The sequence below is a fragment of the Alexandromys fortis genome, unplaced genomic scaffold (genome assembly GCF_014885135.2).
Source record: "Alexandromys fortis isolate MF-2015 unplaced genomic scaffold, M_Fortis_MF-2015_v1.1 scaffold_9, whole genome shotgun sequence".
Lineage (NCBI taxonomy): Eukaryota > Metazoa > Chordata > Mammalia > Rodentia > Cricetidae > Alexandromys > Alexandromys fortis.
Window position 1 is genome coordinate 11,259,749 of NW_026067892.1, and position 25,621 is coordinate 11,285,369.

The window sequence follows — 25,621 nt, forward strand, 5'->3', positions numbered from 1 at the left end:
AGGCTCCCTGACCACAATTTAGGGTTGTCACCAATCTGCTTACAGGAGATTACAGTTCAGGCACCCTCTCCATTATTGCTGGGCATCTTAGTTGGGGTCATCTTTGTGGGTTCCTGGGAGTTTCCCTGGCACCAGGTTGTGGCTTCTTAACTTAGCGAGAAGATGTGGAAAAGAGATTGCAGAGGACCTAGCGCTGGTGGAGCCCCTGTTCCCGCATGCGCGGCGTAGTGGTGTCTGATGAGTTAGATGACACGAGGGACCTCCGTCCCACAAATCCAGCCCTGTCTTGTCCCACGGGTTAGCCAAGGACCATTGGCTTGCCTGTCTGTTAAAGCCTGCAGCGTGCCTAGTGGGACTCTGAATCTCAACTTAACTCATATTATTCGCCCAGAACAAACTTTATTGAAATAGTTGCCCTCTGCTAAAGGGGTCTTATTTTCGCTCTACAACACACCATATCTACGCTTCTGTCTGGTGAGGATGCCATTTCAGCAGAACTCTACTTTCTCACATGCCTTTTGCTTTTAAAATTAACTTGGACCTCTGCTTGTTAAAAATAAATAAGCAAGCCAAGAGATGCTCCAGCAGGAAGAGGCAAAACCACACCAGTTCCTAAAAATGTACCAGCCATAAAAATGTCAGTGGCAGGGCTTGGACACTGTTGAGCTGTGCCCGTTTCTAGAGGCCAAAGTGTGGGCCCCTCCTCCCCTCACCCCGGCTTTCAGGTTGCTTTCATAGGCCATGAGGAATGTCCACCTTGAACATTTTCCAGGCTGGAATGACTGTGGTCAGGCCATAAGCTGTGTGACCTCAATTGCCCATTTGTCTGGAAGTTGGAGCGAAGCCAGGCTCCACTTTAAGGGAGATGCTGGCTTTCTCTGCATTGGAAGAGTGAGGCGGGTCCTTTGTCTTGCCCCTGTTTGGCACCGGACCATCTGTCTATATTGAGAGCCTGAGCAGAAAAGACACAGTGCACACTGGACTTGTGGGCAGAGGTCATTGCCCTCAGATGGGGACATGGGGAGATTGCTCCCAGCCTCTGTGCTTCCTTCCAGCCTGCTTATGTGGCCTGCTGTTAACTTGCCAGCACGCCGTGTCCTTATGGGATTCTCTCTCTTTGCTGGGAGGCGGGCATCAGACTTGCAGCCTCTGATAGTAACCATCCCAGCCCTGGGCTCTGACAGTCCACATTCCAGTCCTACTCTCGGCTTGCTTATTTCCCCTTTAATTTTCCTTCTGAGACTCTGTTGGAGGCTTTTGTTTCATCTGTGTGTTTTATATCCCCGGTGCTCATCTACACAGCCTATACATTGAAGGCTCCTCTCCTCCCTCTCCCTCTCCCTCTCCCTCTCCCTCTCCCTCTCCCTCTCCCTCTCCCTCTCTCTCTCTCTCTCTCTCTCCACCTCTCTCCACCTCTCTCCTCCCTCTCTCTAATCTGCTGACTAATGTTGTACCCCAGAGTAAGTGACAACCATGATTTATAGGAGCTCAGGACCGCAGGGCCACAGCTTTCTACACACTTGGAAATCTTGTGTGAGGGTTGCCAAAGATAGGCGTGACAAAGATAAAAATGACTTTGCCTGGCCAGCAAGATGGCTCAGTGGGTAAAGACACTCGCCCTCCAAGCCCCCTAGCTTGTGTTTGATCCCATGGACCCAAGTGTCAGATTGCAGGGACCTATTTCTCACAAGTTGTCCTCTGACCACCGCATGGGTTGCTGTGGCACATACAGCACCCTCTCACGAATATGAAATAAAAACCTATGAAAAGGTATTTCTTTGAAATGACAGGATTAAGATGTTGACAGATAAGATAATTGATCGATGGAGTCCATTGCATTAAAACATAGGAAAGCACCAGACGGTCACCCCAAGTTCGGGAATTATGATGGAATGCCTATTTAAAATCCATATTTGGTCATTCCGAAGAGAAAGTGGGGCACAAGAGGCGATTAACGAACAACAGGAAGCTTGCTCATCAGCTGATGGAGATGCCACCTGAGTCTTCTGAGCCGCTGGGCTCACCTGTATGGATGAAGAAGCTAGACAAGACCGAGCCACTCTCCCGTGAGCCGTGAAGTGCCGGTCTTCCAAACGCAATGGAAATGAAACCTCAAGGCACTATTCGGTCATGGCCCCTTTCAGAAGTAGAGTCTTGCCCTTTGCAGTAGCCTGGTCACTGTTTCAACTCACAGGTTCCTAGCGTTTTCTTGGGCTGGTGACTGGGGCTTTCTACCCAGGATCCCAAGGTGCCACTCTGTGTATGACAGTGATTGGTCGTGTAGCAGAGCCAGAAAGTTCACGTTCTCACACAGTGCATGTACGTGTGACCACGGGGGTAACAGAAGGGTTACCTGCGCCCAGCCATCTTCAGTGGTGAATTTTGATGTGCCCACCGTAGGTACTCAGAAAATGTTTATTTATTTTGGCTTGCAGTTTTAAGCATTATCCGCCTGAAATGGCCAAGTTTGAAATGGCATGTTACACTGTCTTGAAATTAATTTTAAAAGAAATTTTATATGGGTATAAAATGTCAAAGGTTGGAAGGGACTTTAGAATCCTGCTTCCTTAAGCATTTTTGTTTTGTGATTTGGAGGGAGAAGAATGCATAAAATTGTTACTGTCTGCTGGACTGTTGCTTGTATTTATTTAGTTTATTTTAGATTTCTTAAATACATCCTATCCATGTGGTGGTAGTGGAGGTGGAGGTGATAGTGGTGGAGGAGGAGGAGGTGGAGGAAGAGGAGGTGGTGGCGGAGGAGGAAGAAGAGGAAGAGGAGGGAAAGGAGGTGGTGGTGGAGGAGGAAGAAGAGGAAGAGGAGGAAAAGGAGGTGGTGGTGGAGAAGGAAGAAGAGGAGGAAAAGGAGGTCGTGGTGGTGGAGGAGGTGGTGGTAATGGCAAGGATGACGATGATGGTGAAGTATCATGCCTAGGACAGTGTACAGTGAAGTCCTTTCTTGAATTTCTTTGTTGTTGTTTCTAATTCATTGTGTGTGCACACAGTGCAGAGCCGAGTTTCCTCAGGGCCATGCTACATTGGAATATTCTATTTTAACCTTGAAAGTAGAATCATCCAGATCTGTGCACAGTCTCTCTTGACTAACCGTGAATTAAACTTTTCTAAAGAAACTGGGGATACGGTCTTTGAAAGCTGGTCTTCTACAACACGTGTAGAAGGCTTAGTTGACATGAATCAAGATTGATGGGTGATGCCGCTGACGGAGCTGCCGAATTTCGTAAGAGGATGAATGCATCTTCCCTGAGCTGGGCAGAGACAAACACTGCCCTGAGTTGGCCAAGTAGCCAGAAATAGTTTGGGGATTCATGGAGTTGTCTCCCACATTCCAGGGCTGCTGCATCATCTTAGTGGATCTGGTTTGTTTTCAGTTCTTTCTGAAACGGTGCCCTGCTGATGGGACAAATATCCAATAATTCACACCCACACGGAGACCGCACACTCAAGACAGCCCTGTCCTCTCAGCAGGCATCCGACTGTGTGCTTTAATTCTGAAGTATACCTTGATCCCCATAGCAAATGTGGCTCTCACTCTTAAGAATATATGGAGCTTGGGATCAAATTGAGAGTGGAGAATGGCTGGCCTGGCCTTCTTCTGTAGACGCTGAAGCTGTGGGTCTTATTGGAACCGGAGTTCTGTGCGTCCTTTGGCAAGGACCCTGTTTTACTTTGTCTCGGTATTTATGTTGGTATTTATGTGTGCAGCCAGTGCAGACTTTTGACTTCGTGAGAAAACATCACCTCGTAGATTGGGGGGTTTTCATCAGTTTTGTTTTCCAGGACTTTCATCCCTTTGGCTCTTTGATCCGAGAATACAGTTCTGTCCCTCACTTCATGTTTTCACAGCCAGTGAAAGGATGAAAACAAACCGCCCCTCTGTACTCTGCTGAGACGCCTTCCAAACTTGAGTAGATTGCATGCAATCTTAACAGTATTGCCATTGTGGCTTATCAGGTCAAACATTGGTTAAACATGTATTTTGAGCATTTTTATTTTATCTTGTCTATTTTTTTTTTTTTTTTGACACAGGGTCTTGTTAGGGAGTCCGGGCTAGCCTTGAACCTACTGTGTGGCCTAGGTTGGCCTTGAACTCACAATCATACTGTATTGACTTTCCCAGTGCTGGGGTTACAGGTGTCCCCCATGATGACCAACTCATTGTGTGCAATGAGCAGCAAAGACCTGCCTGGGATTGGCTCTATGCTTGGCATAGCATTATGAGCCCCACTGCAGCCTTGTCTATTTTAGTGACCCCATCCTGGCCAGATACTATTGTCAAGATGGGCCGTTGGCTGCTTCTCAGAGGTAACGTAGACATTCCCCTTTGCTCCCATGCTTGCCAGCTGTTCCCAGTCCTGCGTATTGATGAACGCTTATTTTCAAATGTTTTTCACTTGGAGTTGGAGGCACGTCACCCTGTGTAAACGAGCCTGGCTCTGAACTCACTCTAGCTCAGGCTAAACTTGAACTGGTAGGACCCTCTTGCTTCAGCCTCCTGAATGCTGGGTTTACTGGTGTTCATCAGCACGCTCGTCCCACTGCATTATTCTCGAAATCCCACCTCAACTGCCATCATCTCCAGCAGGTCTGTGATCATAGGGTCTGGGAGCCGTCCTGTGAAGTGCTGTGGGTCTCTGGTGCTACTTGCTGAAGCCTTGGGCCACATGTGGCATTGTGTTCTCAAACGCACAAGTCATTTTCTTTCCCCCTTCCTGGCTAGGATCCTATGTAAAAAACCACTCATTAAATTGAACTTAAAGCGGAGTCCATTCTGCTAATAGAGTTCTAACCTCATTCTTCAAATGTTTTTTAGCCGGCTTTCTTCCTGGAAGGTGAGGAGGCAGGGTTTCAGCATCCTTAGTGGATTAACCTTATTTCTAGCTAGTCCACTTTGCTTAATGTTACTCAGAGTCGAATAGCTCAGAAATCCTCTGCCACCTTGGTGTCCCCATTCATCCACATAGCGCCCTTGCCTGCTCATGGCCCGCCTCACGGCTGTGGAAAGTGCAATCCCGCCTTGCCGTGCTTCGCATCTGACGTGTCCCCCTGAGGCTCACATGTGACTGTTGGTCCCCAGCTGCTGGTACTGTTTGGGAAGGTTCTGAAACCTGGAGAATGGGGCTTTCTTGGCTGAGGCAGGTCACAGGGGGCTATTCTGGAAGGCTGTATTCGGCCCTGTTTCCCATGTGACTCCCTGCTTCATGGAGTCCCATAGTAGGACCAGCTGTGGGCTATTGGTTACTCCTGATGCCGTAACTGGGCTGTGCACTGCGCCTGTTCTTTACATGATAGACGAGACCCTTCAAAGCCATGAACCAAATAAATCTTCCCTTACTTAAGTCGTTGCTGTCAGGTCTTCACAGTAGTGCTGGGTACCTCATGTAGCCCAACCTGTGGCATTCAGTGTATCGTTTTAAATATAAAGTGGCTGAGGTTTCCGTTTCAAACTTCGTCATTGTGCTAGAGAGCCAGTCGGGTGTTCCCAGGTGTATTTGGTTCTAATGGTTTCATTTCCTGCATCATCAGGGTTGGAAGAGTTCCTGGCGAGGGGAGGAGCTGGTTCATTCGTCACAGCCTCGTGCTGGCGGTGTATTCTAAGGGTGTGTGACTTCTTAGGGGATCCGATGCTGCTCATGTTCAGAGCCTCTCAGGCTCTTTCAGGCCTGTCCCAGCTTCTGCTTCTTCACTGGTTTCAGAAGCCCATTTTCTGTGCTTTCTACCCGAGGCTTAGAAATGACATTTAAAGAAGCCAGGCAGCCCCTAGCCTCCCCTCCCCAACCTCTTCTAGGAGTATGGAGGGAGATACAGCGGAGAACCATGGTCAAGTGGGTCACTGTCAAAGCCCTAGAGCTGACTACAGCCAGGGATATTATAGGTACGCTCAGAAGTGCTGGCCAAGGTGCGTGGTTCATGCCAATCTGAGGGTTTCCATCTGCTTTCTGTTTTCTGGAGTCTGTTAAGTTAGTTGTTAACTATCTCCACAGTGTTTGGATTCAATCATTAAAATAAAGGTAAAGAGTTACCTACATAGTCTGTGTCCATCCTGTTTTACTCAGTTGCTGGCCCAAGCTCACTCGGCAAAGATTGTATGGCACAAGTTTCTGTTACTTAATGTCTTACGTAGTGGAAAAGAGCTGAAGTCATTGGAAGGTAACTTAAGTCCTTTAAAATACACTTAAAATTGGATTAAGTATTATTGAGCTCATACAGATTTCAAACCTGATGAAATTTAGGCTAAAAAAAGTTTTAGGAATAGTGTAGTGATAGTCAAGTGTAACCTTAGTCTTCAGGAGGTAGAGACAGGAGGGTTGGGAGTTCAAGGTCATTCTCGGAGAGAGAATTGGGTATATGAGACCCATCTCAAAAAGCAAACAAACAAAAATGTTTTGGAGTGTTGTGTTGCTCAGGATTAATTTGTTTATGTGTTTCCTTTATTCAGCATACCTGAAGTAGACTTCAGTGACCATAGACTTAATCCAACCTCAAAAACAAAATACCATCAGCATGGGCCCTGGGAATCTTCTGTGAGAATACGTAAAGTCAGTAAATAAGTAAAGTACAAAGGACAGGATCATAGGGGCCACAGCAAATGTAGTTTTTCCTTAATATTATCTGTAGGAATTAAAATCTTTCAAAGCTTCTTAGACAAAGATAATCTTTTGTCTGTGGAAAAAAGATAATTGTTAATCTATGCAAAACCAGTGATTGAACCCAGAGCCTCATAGCTACAAGCATGCTTCTGCTGATCTGTGGCCTCTGATAATTCCATTCTTAAACACTTGAATGAGATGCGTGTTTAAAGGAGACTCGTTTGCCTTCCAGTGACAGAGACAGGGAGTGTATCAGACCGTGTCGTCTTTCCAGTCTCACCTTAGCAATCTGAAGCCCCTTTCTGTCACACACACACACTCTGTGTAAACAGCGAAGCATGCCTCTCAGTTTGATGTGGAAAGTCACCTCTTGAAAAGTGAAGAATGTCCACCAGAAATGTCAAGCTCTGTGGCTAGAATGACCAGTCGTTGATTCTTTTTATTGTATTTCTGTTTATGTGTGTGTGTGTGTGAGTGTATGCCACATTTTGTGCTGCAGGTACCAGCCACAGAGGCCAGAAGAGGGCATTGGATTCCTTGGACCTGGAGACACAGGTGGTTGTCAGTTGCCTGGCATGGGTGCTGGGAATCGAACTCTGGTCCTCTGGGAGAGTAACAAGTGAGCCTTCTCTTGGTCTTTGGCAGCATTACAGTGAAGAGCTATAACAATGACACAGGTTTCATCACTGCTTTCCTGTCTCTTAGGCCTTGTCTTTGGAAATGTAGGACAGGCTCATTTTATTGAACATATTATACTTTCATATGGTTCACCTTATACACATATACACTGTCCATGAGGAAAAATATAGATTATTTTAAAGCAGTCCGATGAGAAGATGGAAAAGTAATTGAACTTTATGAACACTTAGTTACGTATAGAAAACTCACATTAAATCAGATGGTCACCCATCCTTGCTCTTTCGGAGATGGGAACTTGTGCAATGCAGTTGTGATGGATAGTGTTCAAATAGTGCCTTCCACTTCATCAGTCCAGATCATCAGCATCTGCTCAGTCAATTAAGGGAAGAAAAACTAAACTAAAAACTTTTATTTCAAAGAGTAGTTTCTCTCCTGCTAGCCACGAGCACCTGATATAAACTGATCTCTGCTGTTTCTTTATTAGGTCCCACCTTTCCAAGAAGGCCATTATTTAATGTTTATTCCATCAGTGCAGAGGCCCGACCTGGATTCGAGCATCATCCTTTATCACTCTGTAGGCAGAGTCTTTGAGGCAGGGTCTCTCACCGAACTGTGCAGTACTGTCTGCGTTGGCTGGACTGGCATGCCAGTGAACTCCCAAGATCTATGGGTCTCCCTTACCACTCCCAGCAAGTGCTGGGCTACAGGCGTGCACAGCCATGCACAGCCATGCACAGCTTTTCAGACACTCGTTGAAGTAGAAAAACATAGTGTGCTGGCTGGTTTTATGTCAACTTGATCCAAGCTAGAGTTATCAAAAAAAAAAAAAAAAAAAAAAGGGAACCTCAACTGAGACAATGCCTCCTTTAAGATCCAGCTTAGGACATTTTTTAAAATTAGTGGTTGTGGTGGTGCTGCCCCTGGGTCAGTGGACCTGAGTTAGATAAGAAAGCAGACTGGGCAAGTCATGAGGAGCAAGCCAGGAAGCAGCACTCTTCCATGGTCTCTACATCAGCTCCTGCCAGCAGTTTCCTGCCCTGTTTGAGTTCCTGTCCTCACTGCTTTTGTTGATAATCTGTTCTGTGGAACTGTGAGTTTCCTCTCCAGGTTGTTTTTGGTCATGGTATTTCATCCCAGCAACAGCAACACTGACTAAGATATACAGAGTACCTGGTCCATAGTCAACATTTTACCAGATCTTCAGAGACTCATCTAGATCAGTGCTTCTCAACCTTCCTAATGCTGCAACTCTTTATACAGTTCCTCATGTTGTGGTGACCACCCCCACCATAAAATTACTTTCATTGCTACTTCATAGCTATAATTTTGCTACTGTTATGAATCATAATGTGCATATCTGTGTTTTCCTATGGTCTTAGGCGACCTCTGTGAAAAGGTCATTTGACCCCCAAATGGGCCATGACCCACAGGTTGAGAACGGCTGATTTAGCTTCTTAGCTCTATCATCTGCTTATTGTTTGTGCTCCTGAGTAATAATATATTGCATAAATGTACACTTCTTATATTTACACATTTACATTTATTATTCATTTTGTTTGTGTGCATGGGTATATGTGGGCACGTGTGCTATGGCACGCACAGCTTTCCAGAGTTGCCTCTGCTTTTCTGCTGTGTGAGTTCTAGGGATCTAATTATCATCAGAATTCTCAGAATTGCTGGCAAGCACCTTTACCTGCTGAGCCATCTCGCCAGCACTAAAAGTACAGTTCTTCAAAAATACTTCTTCCAGATGATGGGCAGTTGAGTAGCTTTCAGCTTATGATTGTTGTGACCTACAACCCACAGACAGACTTTTGTGTGGCCGTGGATTTTTATGTCTTTCAGATGGGAGCTTGTGGTTCCTGGACTGTAGCGTAAGCATATTTTATTTGGCCAGAAAATGTCACATTGCTCCCTGAAGTGGATGGCTAACTTTGGATCTGGACCAGCGGTAGATGAGAGTTGTGGTTGTTTTATACCCTTGCCAGCACTTGGTAGTGCAGTCTCTTCAGCGTTAGCCATTCTAGTGGGCATGCTGTAGTTTCTGATTTGTGGGCTTCATTTTCATTCTTCCAGTACCAAAGTCATTGAATGCCCCCCTCCCCTGTATATTCAGTGGCCATTCTTAGTTTCTTTTGTGAAGTGTTGGTTCAGTATTTCTCCATTGGTTCATTTATTAATTCATAAGAATTCTTCATCAGCTATGGGTTTTGGAAATACTCTCCCTAAGCTGTAGTTTTGTTATACATTTCATAAATTTTTCATTGGACTTTCTTATATAGTGTTCATCTCTCTGGTAAAAATCTCTCTTTCCCATACACATGTTGGTGATATTTTGGTAACATGTGGGTTTTTTTTTTTAAATAAAGATCCTCTCTTGGCATTTTGAGATCTGTTTCTATTGACTGTGTTGTTTGTTGATGATGGTTCCTATAGTTTATGTATTGGATTTATTTTTATTAAGTAAATGTCACATATTGTATGCCAAAGAACAATGGAGATTGTCTTAATTAGTGTTCTATTATTATGAAGAGGCATAATGACCACAGCAACTCTTATAAAAGAAAGAAAACAATTAATTGGTATGGTTTACAGTTTCAGAGGTCTAGTCCATTATCGTCATGGTAGGAAGCATGGTGGTTGGTGTGCAGGCAGACATGGTGCTGGAGAAAGAGCTAAGCGTTCTATATTTTGATCTGCTTGGAGCAGGAAGAGAGACCCACTGAGCCTGGTTTGAAACCTCAAAGCCTACCTTCGGTGACACTCTTCTCCCAACAAGGCCACATCTCTTAATCCTTCTCAAGTAGTGCCACTCCCTGGTGACTAAGAATTCAAATAGATGAGTTTATGGGGGGGCACAGAAATTTAGGTACATCAAGTCAATTCTTGTTGAAAAATCCCTAATCTGATAATCTAAAATCATAAACCCCACCAATAATTTATTTTTTATTTTTATTTATTTATTTTAACGACAGAACGTTGTAGATTCTGTTGCATTGCAGATTTCGTATTTTCTGATTAGGGATGCTGTCACGACTAATCTTAGTTGGCAGTCAGAGTCAGAAGCAAACCCTCTCTTCCTTTAGTTGCTTCTATTAAGGTGTGTTGTCATAGCAGCAAAAAAGGTAAGACAGATGCTCAACTAGGAAATACATACCAAGCGAGCCATTCTCCCGAGGAACAGTCCACCTGTGTTCCCAAATAGCTACTTTTCTTTTCCCCCAGGTTCTTAAGGTGGGGGAGCTTGTCAGTACTGTCAGTGATGGAGCAGGCTTTGACGTTTGTTGCTATGGTTACTGTGATTATAGCGTGAGCTTTGTATTTGTCTAGTGGTACCCTGCTACCACCACCTTAAGCTCAGTGTGAGAATGTTTGAGTTTTTTGTTTGTTTTGTCCCTCCCTCCCTCCCTCCCTCCCTCCCTCCATTCATCCCTCCCTCCCTCCCTCCTTTCTTCCCTCCCTCCTTTCTTCCCTCCCTCCCTCCCTCCCTCCCTCCCTCCCTCCCTCCTTCCTTCCTTCCTTCCTTCCTTTTTCTTTTGGCGTTTCTTGTCACCCCCACCTCCAGCACTCCAGCTGCCTTCCCTTCTTCTGTTTCTTGGCATCTTTGTCATCAGGTGCAGGATTTTTTTCATGGTGGGGAAAGAGTTGGGGTTGGGGCAGGGGTTGGAATCTTTCTTTTTAAGCTCCTGAGATTTAAGGAAGCAGCTTGGTTAGTGGTTGCCTCTCAAATATTTTTAGAATAATTTAAAACATGAGCAACTCTGATAGTATCTCATCTGCTCAAAATGTGTTTAGATAACAACTTGTGTGACTGTGAGCCCCACCAGAAATGTAAAAATTTACAAAGTCATATTCAGCTCCTGGTGTTAGTTTAAATTTTTGGCTAGAGAAGACGCTCATGATTTTTACTCATGTTCCCTGCAGCGTAGAGGTAGGTGGATGTAGGTACAGGCAGGGGTAGTCTGAGAGGGTCCCATGTGAAACCTGTGTTTCTGGCAGTAGGGTCAATTGGAGAGCCAGATATGGCTGTACCTTAATATACTTAGTAAGATTAAAAAATAAAAACACCATTGGACAGAGCAGAAGCAATAACAGGAAAAGGAGTGGGCAGCCAGCAGCATTTGCCAAAAAAATATCTGTGACGACCCGGTACTTACAGCCTGGGTTTGAAGAGATCATGTTTGGAAAATACTGTTCAGCCCAGAAATGCATGAGGAGCCAGAGGAAGAAAGATAGACTTCTTTGTGATGCCGTGGCCGTGAGTGCTCTGGCTTGGGCATCAGTGGTGGAGTTCCAGGGAGACAAAGCCTCTCCCCACTCTTGAGTTCTGGCTACAGATCTGCAGCCATGCACTACCGGTGGCAGAATTCACAAATGACACGGTAGATTTAAGGAGTCTTGGGTGAAGGCTGCGCTCTGGGCAGATAGTGATGCGACCGCTAAAGCCAAGCAACCTAAGCACAGTCTTTACAGACAGAAGTAAAGGTAGATGCGTGTGCCCCACCCCAGAAAGGGAACGGCTTGATTCTGGGGTAGTTAGAAAGTTACAGCAGACCACTAGAGTGTAGGAAGTCCGTCCCTTCCTCCCTGCTTTCTTTCCATGTATATGGTGACTGTTTCTCAGGGCAGAAGAAGGATGGGCTAAGGGGAAGCAGAACTGAGATACGTCAGATAAAGAAGTGTAGCTGTCCCCAGCAGGAGAGGAAGAACAGGCCCTTCCAGCCAGACAAGCCAACTCTGCCTGTTTTAATTTGATGGAATCCATCTGTCTAGGGTTAGTTCTTCATAGCAGATTTCCCTTACTCCTTCCATTTTTATCTCTTCTGTTATTTCTTTTATTTTTGAAATTATAATTACATCATTCCCCCTTCACCTTCCTCCTTCCAAACCCTTCCATAAACGCCTCCTTGTCTCTTTCAAGTTAATGGCCTGTTTTTTTCAGTAATTGTACACACACACACACACACACACACACACACACACGCATGCACGCGCGCATACACACACACACTCCTAAATATAACAAGCTTCTCAGTTTGTATACTACTGCTCATATATGTATGTTTTCAGGGCTGACCATTTGGTATTAGATAAGCAGTTGGTCTGCTCTTCCTCAGCTGCCTGTAGTTCTTGATGTAGGGCTGAGGCCTCTTGATCTTTCCCTCATCTGTGTCTCACATTTGGGCAGCCATGTTGGTGAGACTTCATGGCTGTAGCTCCTGACATTACTAGGAGATCAACCTCACAGCAAACTCCCTGATCCCCTGGCCCTTGTAGTCTTTCTGTCCCCTCTTACAAAGTCATTTTCCCTTCTCTGCTTAGGATTTTTCAAAGTGAGATGCATTATCTCATATAAAAACAACTCTGTAGTTTGTTCTCTCTCCCCTCTCTCTTTCTCTGTCCCCTCCCTCCCCTCCCCGCCCTCCTTTTCCCCCTCTCTCCTTCCCTTCTCCACCTTTTCAAGGCACTCCAGCAAACTGACATGGAGATACGTGTCTGGTACACCTGGAAGATGAAGTTCGTCTTTCTGTGTTAGCTGAACCCTTTTAATCCAGCGTCAGAGGACTGAGGACCATTCCTGGCCCATAGCTCTATGCCCCTTCATTTCCCAAGGGTTAGATGGGTCGCTCAGCCTGCCTCAAAAGGTCTTAGCATTGGAGTGGAGGTCAGTGTATGTACCTTGTAGCCTGTGGGGTGGTGTGTGTGTGTGTGTGTGTGTGTGTGTGTGTGTGTGTGTGTGTGCATACCAGGTGCTCAGTAGTGCATCCTGGCTTAGTGGAAATGACCTTTTAGAGCATAATATATTCAACATTGCCAGCACACAGTTTATACAGAGTCAAGCATTTTATGGTCTTCCACTCCTTAAGGAAATATACAAGTGTGCAGACTAGATGTAAAAAAAACGTTCTGGAAGATTCCCTCAGTTGTTTTAGTTTAGAAGAGGAGGCCTGTCCTCACTGCAGGAGCTACCATGCTGCTGGTGTGTGGGGTCAAGTGCACAGACTTACATAATAGGGAGTTTGCAAATTTGCCTTCTCCCTGTAGTAAGTCCTCTCCTGTGACCTTTGCCGAATAAGCTTAGGAAGTTAGCGTGAAACTTACACTTTCCCGCTCAGTGTTTTTCGCCCCCAGACAAATTCAGTGTTTTGGATGTGACCTTTAGCTTTTCCATGGATGAAAACAGTTTTGAAATGCAGTGGTCTCGGTGAGTTCCCCTACATCGTTCCTATTTTATGAAAAGTGCATTTCACGGAAGACCTCGGAGCAGATGCAGCCGAATAGGAAGTCTCCAGTTAGGGAGAATTTAGCTTTATTGACGCTACTGTCTCCTGAGCCCAGACGCCACTTTTCTCTGTACACATGCCTTGTGTTGGGCTTGTTACAGTACCTAGGAAGTTAGGAAGGTGGCTTTTCTTTCCCCTCTAAGGGTGGGTGTGCCTTGTGCAGTATGCTTACAGGTCAGATGGAAGGAGAGTCCAGAAATTCCAGATGGAACCTACCATGAGTTCACCTAACACCCCACCAACAGGAGGGCGCTAAGACAAGATGATACCTAGTGTTGTTGTGAAGGTCAGCAAGCTGCATTTTGGAACTTTATAAATTTTAAAATAAGCAAAATCTGTAAAAAGCCTCGTGTTGTGGAGGGAGTAGTTGATGGTTTGTCTAATAAGGACCACTTTAGAGCAGCCATGAGCTTGCTCCTGTGCTAACAACGAAATGCCATCTCTGAAAATATGACGGTAGTTTCCCGAATGATGCATACGATGGCTAGGTAATTGTCAATGCTGCTAGATGAAAGACCTAAAAATTAGCCTGCACGGAAGCACTTGCCACACAGAAGTCCCTCTACGAGCTGTGTGACTGACACGGAGGTCAGGATTTCAGTTTGCAGTCAGTTTTGGAAATTCGGCGCAGACGCCTTAATTAGTAGAGTGATTTGGCTTTATTCTCTGAAGATCAATTTTTAGTAAAACTTGCTGGAGCCTCACAATTCTTCACTGCTGCTCTTTGTAGAGGAGGATCTGGGGGATTTTATTTAATTAAAAACTTCTGTGCGTGATAGTAGAAATGAAGGCATTCCTAGGGAACTATGCAAAGTGTATCAAATGGCAGGTGGCAAATGCTACAGTCACATACTGCTTATGTTTCAGAGTCTCCATAGCATTTAAGACAGCAAATGGAATCCCGTTTTATATATATATAAAAATTTTCCTCTTTTATTTATTTCATGTGTGTGGTTGTTTTGCCTGTAGCTTTGTTTGGGTAGCATGTGGGTACAGTGCTCAAGGAATCCAGAAGAGGGGTCTTGAACCTCAGGAACTGAAGTCACAGGTAACAGAGCACCATGTGGGTGCTGGGGACTGAACCCCTGTCCTCTGCAAAAGCTGCCAATGCTCTTAAGCCTTGAGACATCTTCTCAGTCCCAGCCCCAGCCAAAGTTTCTTTAATGTGGAAGGTCTTCTTGTTGTTTGTTGGTTCTGTTTCCTCTGGGTCTGTGTTCTTGTTGGTAAGTAAGTTCTGGCTGTCCACGGGGAGTCTATCAACACACTCAGGGCTTCCGCTTGCTCGTTGGCATCTGCTTGGTTCAGCGCTCATCATCTGGGTTATGCTAACATGGGACCAGCCAGTTTCCCCTTGTGAATACCCATACCTATAAAACAACACTGTACTTTAAAGCTGGGAGACTGGGGATTGTCGCAGCTAGGCTGGGCCATATGGATGTGTGAGTTCAACCAAAACACAAGGAAGTTTCTGTTCTATCCAGTCCCACAGCCATTCAGTCATAAAGAAACACTCAGAGGCTTATAATAATTGTAAACTGTTTGGCCTATAAACTCAGGCTTATCATTAACTAGCTCTTACAGCTTAAATTAACCCATAATTCTTAACCGTGTTTAGCCATGTGATTTGGTACCTTTTCTCAGAGCAGCATTCTCATCTTGCTTCCTCTGCATCTGGCTGGTGACTGACTCTGTGACTTTCCTCTTCCCAGAATTCTCTTAATCTGGTTGCCCCGCCTGTACTTCTTGCCTGATGACGGGCCAATATGTATTTTAATAAACTAATATGAGAGACAAATCTTTACAGTATACAGGAGCCTTGTTCCACAGCAAACCAACTCTGTACTCAGAATACTAATTAATCCCACCCTAGGTCAGGATCTCTTGTTCGTAGCCACACCTGTTGTCAACAACTTTGAGAGAACAAGAATAAGCTCACACTCTCTGACTTTTAGTCAAGGTGGAACAGACTCACATCTCTGAGCCCTGGCAATGCCCCACGAGGGCTATGTGTTGGCATTCTGTGTAGAATTGCCCTGCCCTCTGTTCGAAGTGTGACGACCATAGCCACCTGATGCCAGTTTGGTCAGCTGCTCACCATGACGACCCAGTTCTGCCCACTCTTTGCACATGTGTGTTGTGTGTTTAGAACTAGGGGTTGGGATGTTTTGTGGGGTGAGGATTATTCTGGGGCCATCCCTGGGTTGCTTCACTAGCAAAGTAAGTGCTGAGGAATAGTCCCTTGACCCTCAGTTACTTCAGTGTTGGTGAGGGGGTGCCTTGGAGTTTGGGCTTTCTGAGTGGCCTCCTGGTGTATGGCACCTGCTCCCTTCTCCAGACTGCATGCCAGGCAGGAAGAACCACATGGTCTCGACTGTGGCTGGACCTGGCCTCATGCTCTGCCGTTTACACCATGAATTCTGAGTTCCTCGGCTGCAGATAGGTTTCAGGTATCATATCTATCTATCTATCTATCTATCTATCTATCTATCTATCTATCTATCTATCTATCTATCTATCTATCATCTATCATCTATCTATCTATCATCTATCTATCTATCATCTATCTATCTATCATCTATCTATCTNATCTATCATCTATCTATCTATCATCTATCTATCTATCATCTATCTATCTATCATCTATCTATCTATCTATCTATCTATCTATCTATCTATCTATCTATCTATCTACTTATCTATCTGTTATTGTATGAAGCAGAATCAAGAAGGGTGTATGGAAACCATGAATGGGAGAGACAGCAATGGTCATGAGGAACCACATGGATTTCTTGGTTTAAAATGAAACCAATGGGACCCTCTAACATCCCAGCAAAATAAACATCTCTAGCTTTCTGACACCCTTCCTGTGAGAGTTTACTGCATCCTCAACTTCTCTTGCTTGGCTTCCTTCATACAGTGACACACACGAAACTAGCTTTTCAATCACTTCTTAGGTGCAGCAGCCAAGGAAACGGCCTCCTTCATGAGGCTAGCCTGTTTCTCTAGTAATCCAAGGGCCATCAAACCCAGACATGTTGGTCTTTCCAAGAAGCAGGCCGTGTAGGTGGTGCCCAGCTGGTAGCCATTGGGCGAGTGTTCAGTGGATTAGAGACGAAGTTTCCAGTTGGGGAGTCCAGTGTCCTTTTCCTGTAAAGTCAGCGTAAACCTAACTTGCCTTGAGTTGATCTCAGAGGCTGATTACTCTCCTCTGTGGACTTTTAACTTTGCCCCTGGATTGTAGACTGGTGAAATAAACATGCTGGTAGACAGACTATTTTTGAATTGGCGTGGGATCCTTCTACCTGTAACAGAATATTCTGTAACTGCTGCAAACCTGAAGGATGTGTATTTTAGTGATGACTCTCTTCTTGCCCCGTGGCATACACATTGGAAATATGCTGGAGATGGATGAAATCTGTGATGAACATTGCAGACTTTAACTGGGATTTTTTTTTTTATGTCAGGCACTTGTAGAACTTGATAAGATTATCCTTGCTTGTTTCGGTTCTAACTTTAGCAGGTTTATTTTAGGTTGGTAAAATTACATAAACAGTTCATTGTAAATCTTTGAAATTTTAAAAAATAATTGATGGAAATTTCCAAACAGTTAAAAAAATTTTCAGGATAAACATTACCACCTCATCCCACCTAAATCTCTCCTCACCCCCACATAAACTTCAGCCAAAACAGAGACATGTCATTTACTATTAATTAAGGATTCTTTTTTTAAAAGGAATTATTTATTTATTATGATGTGTTCTGCCTGCGCATATTCCTGTATGCCAGAAGAGCGCACCAGATCTCATTATAGTTAGTTGTGAGCCACCATGTGGTCGCTGGAAATAGAACTCAGAACTCTGGAAGAGCTTCTGGTGCTCTTAACCTCTGAGCCATCTCTCCAGCCCAAGGATCCTTATAACAGAATAATGAGACTCTAGTCTTAGGGGATGTAACATTACACCTTTTTTTATATAAAGATTTGAACAAGAGTGTGTGTTTTTATCTGTACACTATGCCTGTTAACTGGACTCAAACCCATGGCTGGCTGGGTCAAAGGACCCAGGGAGGAACTTGGCATTCTTACTCTGCTAAATGGACATAGTAACAAACTACTCCCTAAGTTCTTAAATTCATCTCTCAGCCATCATCAGAGAAACTCTTTACTTTTTATTTGTTTATTTATTTTTTTTAGGGAATAGTACAGAGACCTAAACTGGCTAAGTCCCAGAGAATGAGAGACAGTGGTGTGCACCGCTCTAAATGGGATATCTGTATCACTACCCCTCTCCCAGGACACAGCAATCGTTGCAGAAGAAGGGGCAGAAAGACTGTAAGAGGCAGAAATAGTGCAGACATCCACTATTACAGCACTTGCTGGGCACAGCAGGGCCATTGTCGACATGAATTCATAGCAGCTATGAGTACATGTGTGCCATCTGTACACAATCAAGCCAGGCAAGATCATAGTTTTGGTGCAGGAGGGGCTTGTGAATTCCCTTTCCTAGTGGTGAGGAGCTCTTGGGACCTGCAGGCAGGGAAGGGTGGCTCATTTTCTTCAAGCAGGCAGCCTCTGAAAGGCTGCTCAGGCTCCTATAGATGGTTCTCCATGCACGTACAGGCAACGCTAAGAGGAAATAATGAGAATACACGAACCTGGAAGGGAAGAAGTGGTGAGGGCATAGAGGAGGAATTGGAGGGTTATGTGTATATATGAAATTCTCAATAGAAAAAAATCTTAAAAATGTACATATGAATTAGGAAGTTAAGGTGAGTAGTTTTGTACGTTCACAATATGCCTTCTCCATATTTTAATTCATGTAGTAATTGATATTCTCTTAGGAATAATATTTTTTGTTATAAATGTTTGCTCTCTACCAAATATGATAGTTGTATAAGTGAGTTGTGACTCGGCTATTCATATTCTATAAGTGATGAACACTTAGCAGAATCTTAATAGATGGTTATGTTGCAATTCCGTGTCAGTCTTTAGACACAGCAGAGGACACCCACCACCTTTGGATGTGTCTGGCCTCATCTACAGCTGTCCTGTCACGCATGTGGCCCAGCAGAAACCGGCTGAGCATGACTGCTTTAGATGGACTTTTCCAAATCTTCTGTTGTCAGAACATAGATTTCTACATGTTCTAAGGGAGCTGAACTAAGTTAGAATGAGTCTTTGAATTATTCACAATGTGATGTTTATTCTTTGAGTATTAGGAAGATGGAAATAAGCAATATTAATGTTTTAAGAACCTAGGTGTAGGAGCTAGGGAGATGGCTTGGTTGGTAAAGTGCCTGCCAAACAAGTGAGAGGACCTGAGTTCAGATCCCCAGCACTCAACGCAGAAAACCGGGCATAGTTGCATCCATCTGTAACTTTAGTGCTGGGGGCAGGTGTAGAATAGCATCCTTAGATTTTTATGAGCCTGAAATTCCTCATGAATTGGTGAGTTCTAGCCTCAGTGAGAGATATAAGGTAGAGGTCCAGCAAGATGACTTAGCAAGCAGAGGTGCTTGTCACCAAGTCTAATGTCCTGAGTTTAACTAATGCCAGGATGTACTTGATGCAAGGAGAGAACCAACTCCTGAAAGTTGGCATCCGACCTCTGGATACTCACCGTGATGGGTGTACCATCCTCCACCCCCTGTGTACGCGTTATATATAAATTATGTAAATGAAAATTAAAAGGTGGGTACTGATAGAAGATGACGTCTGATGCTGACCTCTGGCCTCCATATACATGCATGCATGGACACACACGTGCACATGTTTACATGCACACACACATACACAGTCTACCTTGAACGTACTTTCAGATTTACTTGTTTTTTCAGTTTTTGTGTTTTTCTTTTTTTTTTCCCCTTCAAGTCTTTTTCTCCTCCAAGGTTCTGTGGCTTGGCATACCTCTGCATTCTGTAGCTTAGCCGACACAATGGTAGTTAGAGTTTTATTTCCATTAAGGAAGCAGGAGACATTTTAGGCTGTTTCCCAACTTTGAGGTCAGTTTTCACACAGCTGATGACACCAGCCTCCTTCTGGGAGAGAGATGGTCAGAATTAGCCACTTAATCCAATTAGTCCTTGGATGGAAACTGAACATTTCAGAACGAGTATTGACTTACATGCGAACTAAGGCTCACAGCAGGTTTCTGGGAAGTGACTTCCTGGTCAAGTTTGTAATAACTAAATGATTTTGGAAAACACACGAGACTCTCTTGAAGAGAAGTCAGTGTCTCTGCCCACTGTAAAGCCACAAAGTTTTTCTCCTGTTACTGTAATTAAAAAAAAAAAAAAAAGAATGCTTCTTTGATGTTTCTAGAAGGTGAGTTGGAGCCAGTAGTTTGTTCTTAGCTCTTTGCATGTGTGGCACATAGAAACAGGTACAGCAAAAGTCACAAAAAAAAACAAAACCAAAGCAAAACCTAGAGTCATTTTTCTGGAAGTCACTTCAGATATTGTCCTCTTCCTCCTGAGACTGAGATGGTCTTCTTCCCCAGGGGGCTTCATAATGTCTTTCATCTCCGTCATCTTCCTGGCTTCGTCATTTCCAGTCCCCATTTGGTTCACTTAGGAACCAAATGCAAAAGCTGTTTTGCATAGCTTGCATGTCCTTTAAGCTGCTTCGGATGCTACTGTCAGCCCCATCCGGGTACCACTTTTGCAAATGCTGCTTCAGGACTGGGCTTTCTGAACCCTCTTCACCGTTTTTGTCTCTGGCTTTTCTGCGTCCAGCTCTGCTGAGATATACCTTTAGAGTATGTATGCCCTGCCATCGCTGAAGAGACTGGCTTGAGTTAATCCGCTTAAGTGATAAGCTCTTCAGGGAAGCTTCTGGTCCCCAGAAGTGGAATAAGTTGCTCCATCCTGTTCAGCTTCTTACTGGTTGTCACTTATCTGTAGCAAGTGACAGCCAGTCACAGGAGCCTAGTGGTCTTGGTCTGTGTCTTTAAGTCTATCTGGGGCTCTTATCTCTATATGCAGATGGCCAGAGATCTGTCTCCTTCCTGGTGGCACAAGCTTAGACACAAAGCCTCTGGCCTGTACTGAAAGATGCTCTTCCCTGTGTGTCATTTTGACGTTCCTTTATGCACTCTTCCTGTAGCGCCGGCCTGTACTACGTGACGGTACGGTACTACTCCTGTATTGAGGCGCCTGCACTGCAGGACCATTTGTGAGCTGGGCAAAAGCCTGGAGATTTAAACACACAAAGACACACAGGCAGAGACACGGGTCATCCTTGAAACAGGAATGCCCCCTTTATTGTATCCAGGGGCAGCTTATATAAGGATTCTTAACTGCTAGCCACACTCCAGCCAAACCCACCAGAAACCACTCCCGTCATTAGGAACGCCTGAGGGTCTCGTGCTCAGAGCAGCTGTAAGCATAACACGTTGTTTACAAGAAATTCAGGATCCGAGGGTTCACAGCTCCCAACACTTCCTATGTGAGGGACTGTTTCTGCACCCTCTCTCAGCTAGCCAGTTTGTTTGCTGCTAGCTCTCAGCATCAGTCAGCATGTCCTGGGTCAGCATTTCATCTGTCTCCTGGAGTCCTTGTGACTACCCCAGCAGTAGATATTACAAAAACTTTACAGGGATGGAAAACTGAGAGAGAGAGAGAGAGAGAGAGAGAGAGAGAGAGAGAGAGAGAGAGAGAGAGAGAGAGCGAGCGAGCGCAGTGTTAGTTTGCTCCTCATGACACAGCTAGAAATGGGCTGAGGTGGTTGGTACCCGACTCCCGGTGGATTAACTAGATGAGGGCGTTTAAGTCCTTGGCCCAGACATAGCTGGTGCTTGCTGTGTGCAGAGCACTGAGCACAGTTTCTGTTTTTCCCAACTGATCTAGTAAATGCAGAAGGTAAGAGGGTGTTTGCTTGACATAAGAATGAGAAAGGATGCAAGTAGAGCAAGGAGTAAGGATGATTCTCACTGGGTGATGTAAAGACGGGGAGAATGGAGGCTGAGCAGGTGATATCTGAAGGCCAAGTGTGAGAGGGAGCCTGGCCTTGAACGGTTAGGAAGAGAGACCCTTGGCTGGTCCTGAAGTGGTGGGGTAGGGAGGGGACATTTACTAGGGGGCTAAGTAGATGCAGTTGAAGATGATAGTATTTTTTATTTATTCATTTATTCTTTGTTTTTTTGTTCTGTTTTGTTACATATTTATCTATCTATCTATCTATTTTCTGAGACAGGGTTTCCCTATAACTTTGGAGCCTGTCCTGGAACTTGCTCTGTGGACTGTGCTGGCCTCGAACTTACAGAGATCTGCCTGTCTCTTCCTCCCAAGTGGGTAGGATTAAAGGCATGCACCACCACCGCCTGGCTCTTAATCATTTATTTTTGAAAAGAATTGTTGTGATTATATTTGGGAACGAATATATCTGTCTATGGTATGTGCTGACAATGGGTAAAAGGTCATGGATTTGAAAGAGAGCAAGGAGGGATCTAGGAGAGGGTGTGGAGGGAAGAAAGGGAATGGGGAAATGATAACTTAAAAATCTCAAAGAATTTTTAAAAAAAAAAGACAAAAAATTGGTTTTTCCACTATGTATCTGTATGTGCACCATGTGTGTGCAGCACCCCCAGAGGCTGCAGATGGTTCTGAGCTGCCATGTGGGTGCTGGGAACCCACGTGGGTGCAGGAATAGCAAGTGCTCTAAACCACCGAGAAACCCTCCCTTTTTCAATTAGTTTTTAATATTCCTGTAGAGTTGAGCTTGGTTGCCACACTCTGTAATCACAGCGCTTGGGAGGCTGAGACAGTAAGACTACAGATTTGAGGTCAGGGCTAGGCGAGACCCTGTCACAAGACAACAAACAACCCTTTCCAAAAAATACAAAAAACAAAATGACGATAGCATAGAGTTAAGTAACCAAATGAATGCTGATGACAAGTTAGTTCATCCGCAAAGGCGAGCTGGCAAGGACGAGGTCTTGGAGTGTGAGGGCAGGAGGCTCACTTTCCTTCTGGGTCAGATCAGTATGTAGACCAAGCAAAGGCAGTGGGGGCTCGCTCCTTGTTTTGTTGCTCTTAAATAGAAATATTTTCCAAGAAAAACAGCAGTGTAGACACGGGGCCAGGCAGCCAGTGAGCACTCCAAACTAGTCAGCGACAACATACAAGTGACGTTTGACCTCAGCATCAGGGCCACAGTGGGGTATCTGGAGCAGCTGAGGGTCCGCTGGCCCAGTCCGCAGCAGGCAACTGTTCTCTGCGCCAGCCGAGGGCTGCCACGAATTCCTTGTGCTGAATCCACCAACTTGTCCAGAAAATCAGAGCTTTGAATTGCTATGCCAGATTTTTGGCTCTTCAAATGCTGGCCCAGCTCCTAACATCCCTGACAACGGATGGTTAGACTTCCAGCCTGAGACATCTGCGAGATGGTGGCTGCTCAGATGAAGGAGACTTGGTGATGGATGCCGTGTGCTAACCATCTAGTCTCATGCCTAGTATACGGGCCCCAGGAGGAAACTGTTCCGTTAATTGTCTTCTTAACGCAGGTGGTTGTCTTCACCGTTGATGTATGCAGTTAACTCTAAACCTATATTAGAAAATAAGGCCTGGCGTGGTGGTGCATGCCTTTAATCCCAACACTTGGGAAGCAAGAGCAGAGAGGCAGAAGCAGGCGGATCTCTGAGGCTAGCCTGGTCTACAGAGAGAGTCCCAGGACTAACACAGAGAAACCCTGTCTCGAAAAACGAAAATTAAAACCAAATCGAAACGGCCTGTGTTGAGTAACGGCTGACGGCCGCTAATAGAAGTTGTTTGCTCTCGCGTGGGGTGCGTTCTCTCTTCGGCTTACAGAGCGAGCGATCCTGTGGAACGGAGGAGAAGGAAGGGGGGACACTTTGTCTTGGGGGCTCTGATTGCTTTTGGATTTGCTGTCCACTTCATTTGTGCTGTGGCGTCATCTTCATTTCCCCAGTGGCCTGTCTAGTCCTTGCCTGCCCTGCTTCCGCTGCCTGCTCTCTGTCTTTTCCCACTCTTTATGAGTGAGTCTCCTTGTGGTTCCGTGCCTCCTGCTGGGATTATCTGTGTGTATGGGTGGGAAGAACGGGAAGGATGCTGAGAGATGCAGCTTCGTGAAGGGGTGCTGTGCTCAGAAGCATTTCGTTAGTTTTAATGAAATACACATGTGCCCAGAGTGAGGCGTTTTGTTTTTTGGGGGGATGGTGGGAAATCTTCATTTTATATGGCTTAACTCACAGTTTTGTGTTACAAGAATCATGTCTGGTGTACTGACAATGGTCTTTGGTGATTTTTTATTCAGTACGAGTGTCTCCGATGGTCCTGGCAACGAGCTGAGTTAATTACTTGTCCATGTACTCTTAGGTCTTGTTTCTGGTAAAACTCTGGAATCGGGGAGAGAACAACACACAGACTTGGATACTTTCAATAGATTAAGGGCTTAGAAAAACACAGCTCCTTTTCTCCCTCAAGCCTTTTTTAAAAAAAAGTTTGCATTGCTTTAAGCTGAAATCATTCTGTCGTATCAACACAAAGCAAGACACATGAAAATAAGATTTTTTTTAATGTGTGAAAATTCTTATCTGTAAATACAAGTTCCTAATTGAGTCAATATTTTTTTCTTTCAATTGCTGACTCAGATCATGGAAGAGACAAACACGCAGATTGCCTGGCCATCCAAACTGAAGATCGGAGCCAAATCCAAGAAAGGTAATTTGGGCGGGGGAGTGAGTTCTGTTTCAAAAGTGAGATTATGGAATCGGTGCACATTTTTGCTGGAGAAATAAGCCTTTGCTCTCTTCACTTTCGTCCTCAGATGCTTCTCAGATAGCCGTGTTCGGGGAGGACTTTTGTGATTAAGATAAACAGGCAGCTTTGCAACAGCAGAAAAATGTTTGAATAGCAGTATTAGAATAAAAATGTTTCCATAAAAGATCTTACCAGTGACCTGTGATCTCAAGAATGTCTGTCCACTCAGTAGCCATGAGCAATGGCAGTTCTACACAGGATGGTAGCCTGTGTCCCCATGTCTAGACTTTAAAGTCCTTCTGTTGTCACTGCCTAGACTTAAGAGCTGTTGTATTCTGTGCCTTTCTTTCATGTGAATGAACCCTAGGCTTCCTTTCTGAAAGAACTGTCTCCATCCACCTGACCACACTGCGTTTTAGATTGGACGTTTCTCTGCCTTATGCCATAGGAGAGCTGCCTAGAGATGGGAGGAGACCGTTCACTTAACTTTTTTTTTTTTCTAGGATTATATGGTATTCTCAAAAGTGACTTTCCAGTATGCATACTTAAGAATGTTTTTTCTTGTGCAAATATACTCTTGTTTCAACAATTTTGCAGTGTATATTTAATGAAGAATAAAAATGTCTATAGCCATCAGGGGATAATAAAAAACGCCACCAGATGATCCAACACACAACATTCCTGCCAGCTGAACCCTGCCGTGGGGTCTGGCCTTTCTCTTGTCGCCGCTGTTGAGTTTGTCTTTTTGCTCCGTCTCCTCTTGACTTTATTGTTAACCAATGTTTTAACACTACACAGGGTCTCAATTTTCTTTCGTGTTTGAGTTTAGATTTCTTTTTTTAATCTCTTTCTGCATTCTTATGGAATAGAAATAATAGAACTTGCATGTGTGTGTGTGTGTGTGTGTGTGTGTGTGTGTATGTGTGCGCTTGTAACCAAACATGGCGTGCCTATAGAAACTTCAGCCTTGTTACCTTTTTTATTTATCTCATGGTGACAAGAAATTGGGACTGTTAGCGTTAAACAGCCCCAGTCATACAGGCTGAGTCTCCGTGTGTAGGCCAAAGTCTGTGTGTAAGCCTTGCATGTTCTTGATGCTGAAGAAAATGCTCGTGATTAATTGAGTTCTCTTGTCATGGGCTGTTTTGTTCTCACCACACAATACAGGAAACCACCGCCAGCGGATCATCTATCTGTTTATTTGACTGTTTTAAAAAAAAGCCTCCAGTTTTCTAGTTGGATGAATTGAAACTTGAGCATGCCCTGGGGCCTCATTCCCTATTGTCAGATATTTTTACTTAAGAAATGAAATTAGCTTCATTTCTGGCTTATAAGGATGAAATTTAACCAGTCTTCCCAAGAAAACCCCAAGGAAAC

The 25,621-nt window shown here is 44.6% G+C and overlaps 1 protein-coding gene across 4 annotated transcripts in view; it reads left to right on the forward strand.

Moving 5' to 3' along the window:
* Bicc1 (BicC family RNA binding protein 1) overlaps window positions 1-25,621 on the forward strand; it is a 214,439-nt gene that overhangs the window by 96,890 nt on the left and 91,928 nt on the right. For all 4 annotated transcript variants that reach the window (XM_050140516.1, XM_050140524.1, XM_050140534.1 and 1 more), the window contains exon 3: window positions 24,136-24,205. In XM_050140516.1, the coding sequence (XP_049996473.1) occupies window positions 24,136-24,205 (70 nt within the window). The remainder of the gene's footprint in view (window positions 1-24,135; window positions 24,206-25,621) is intronic.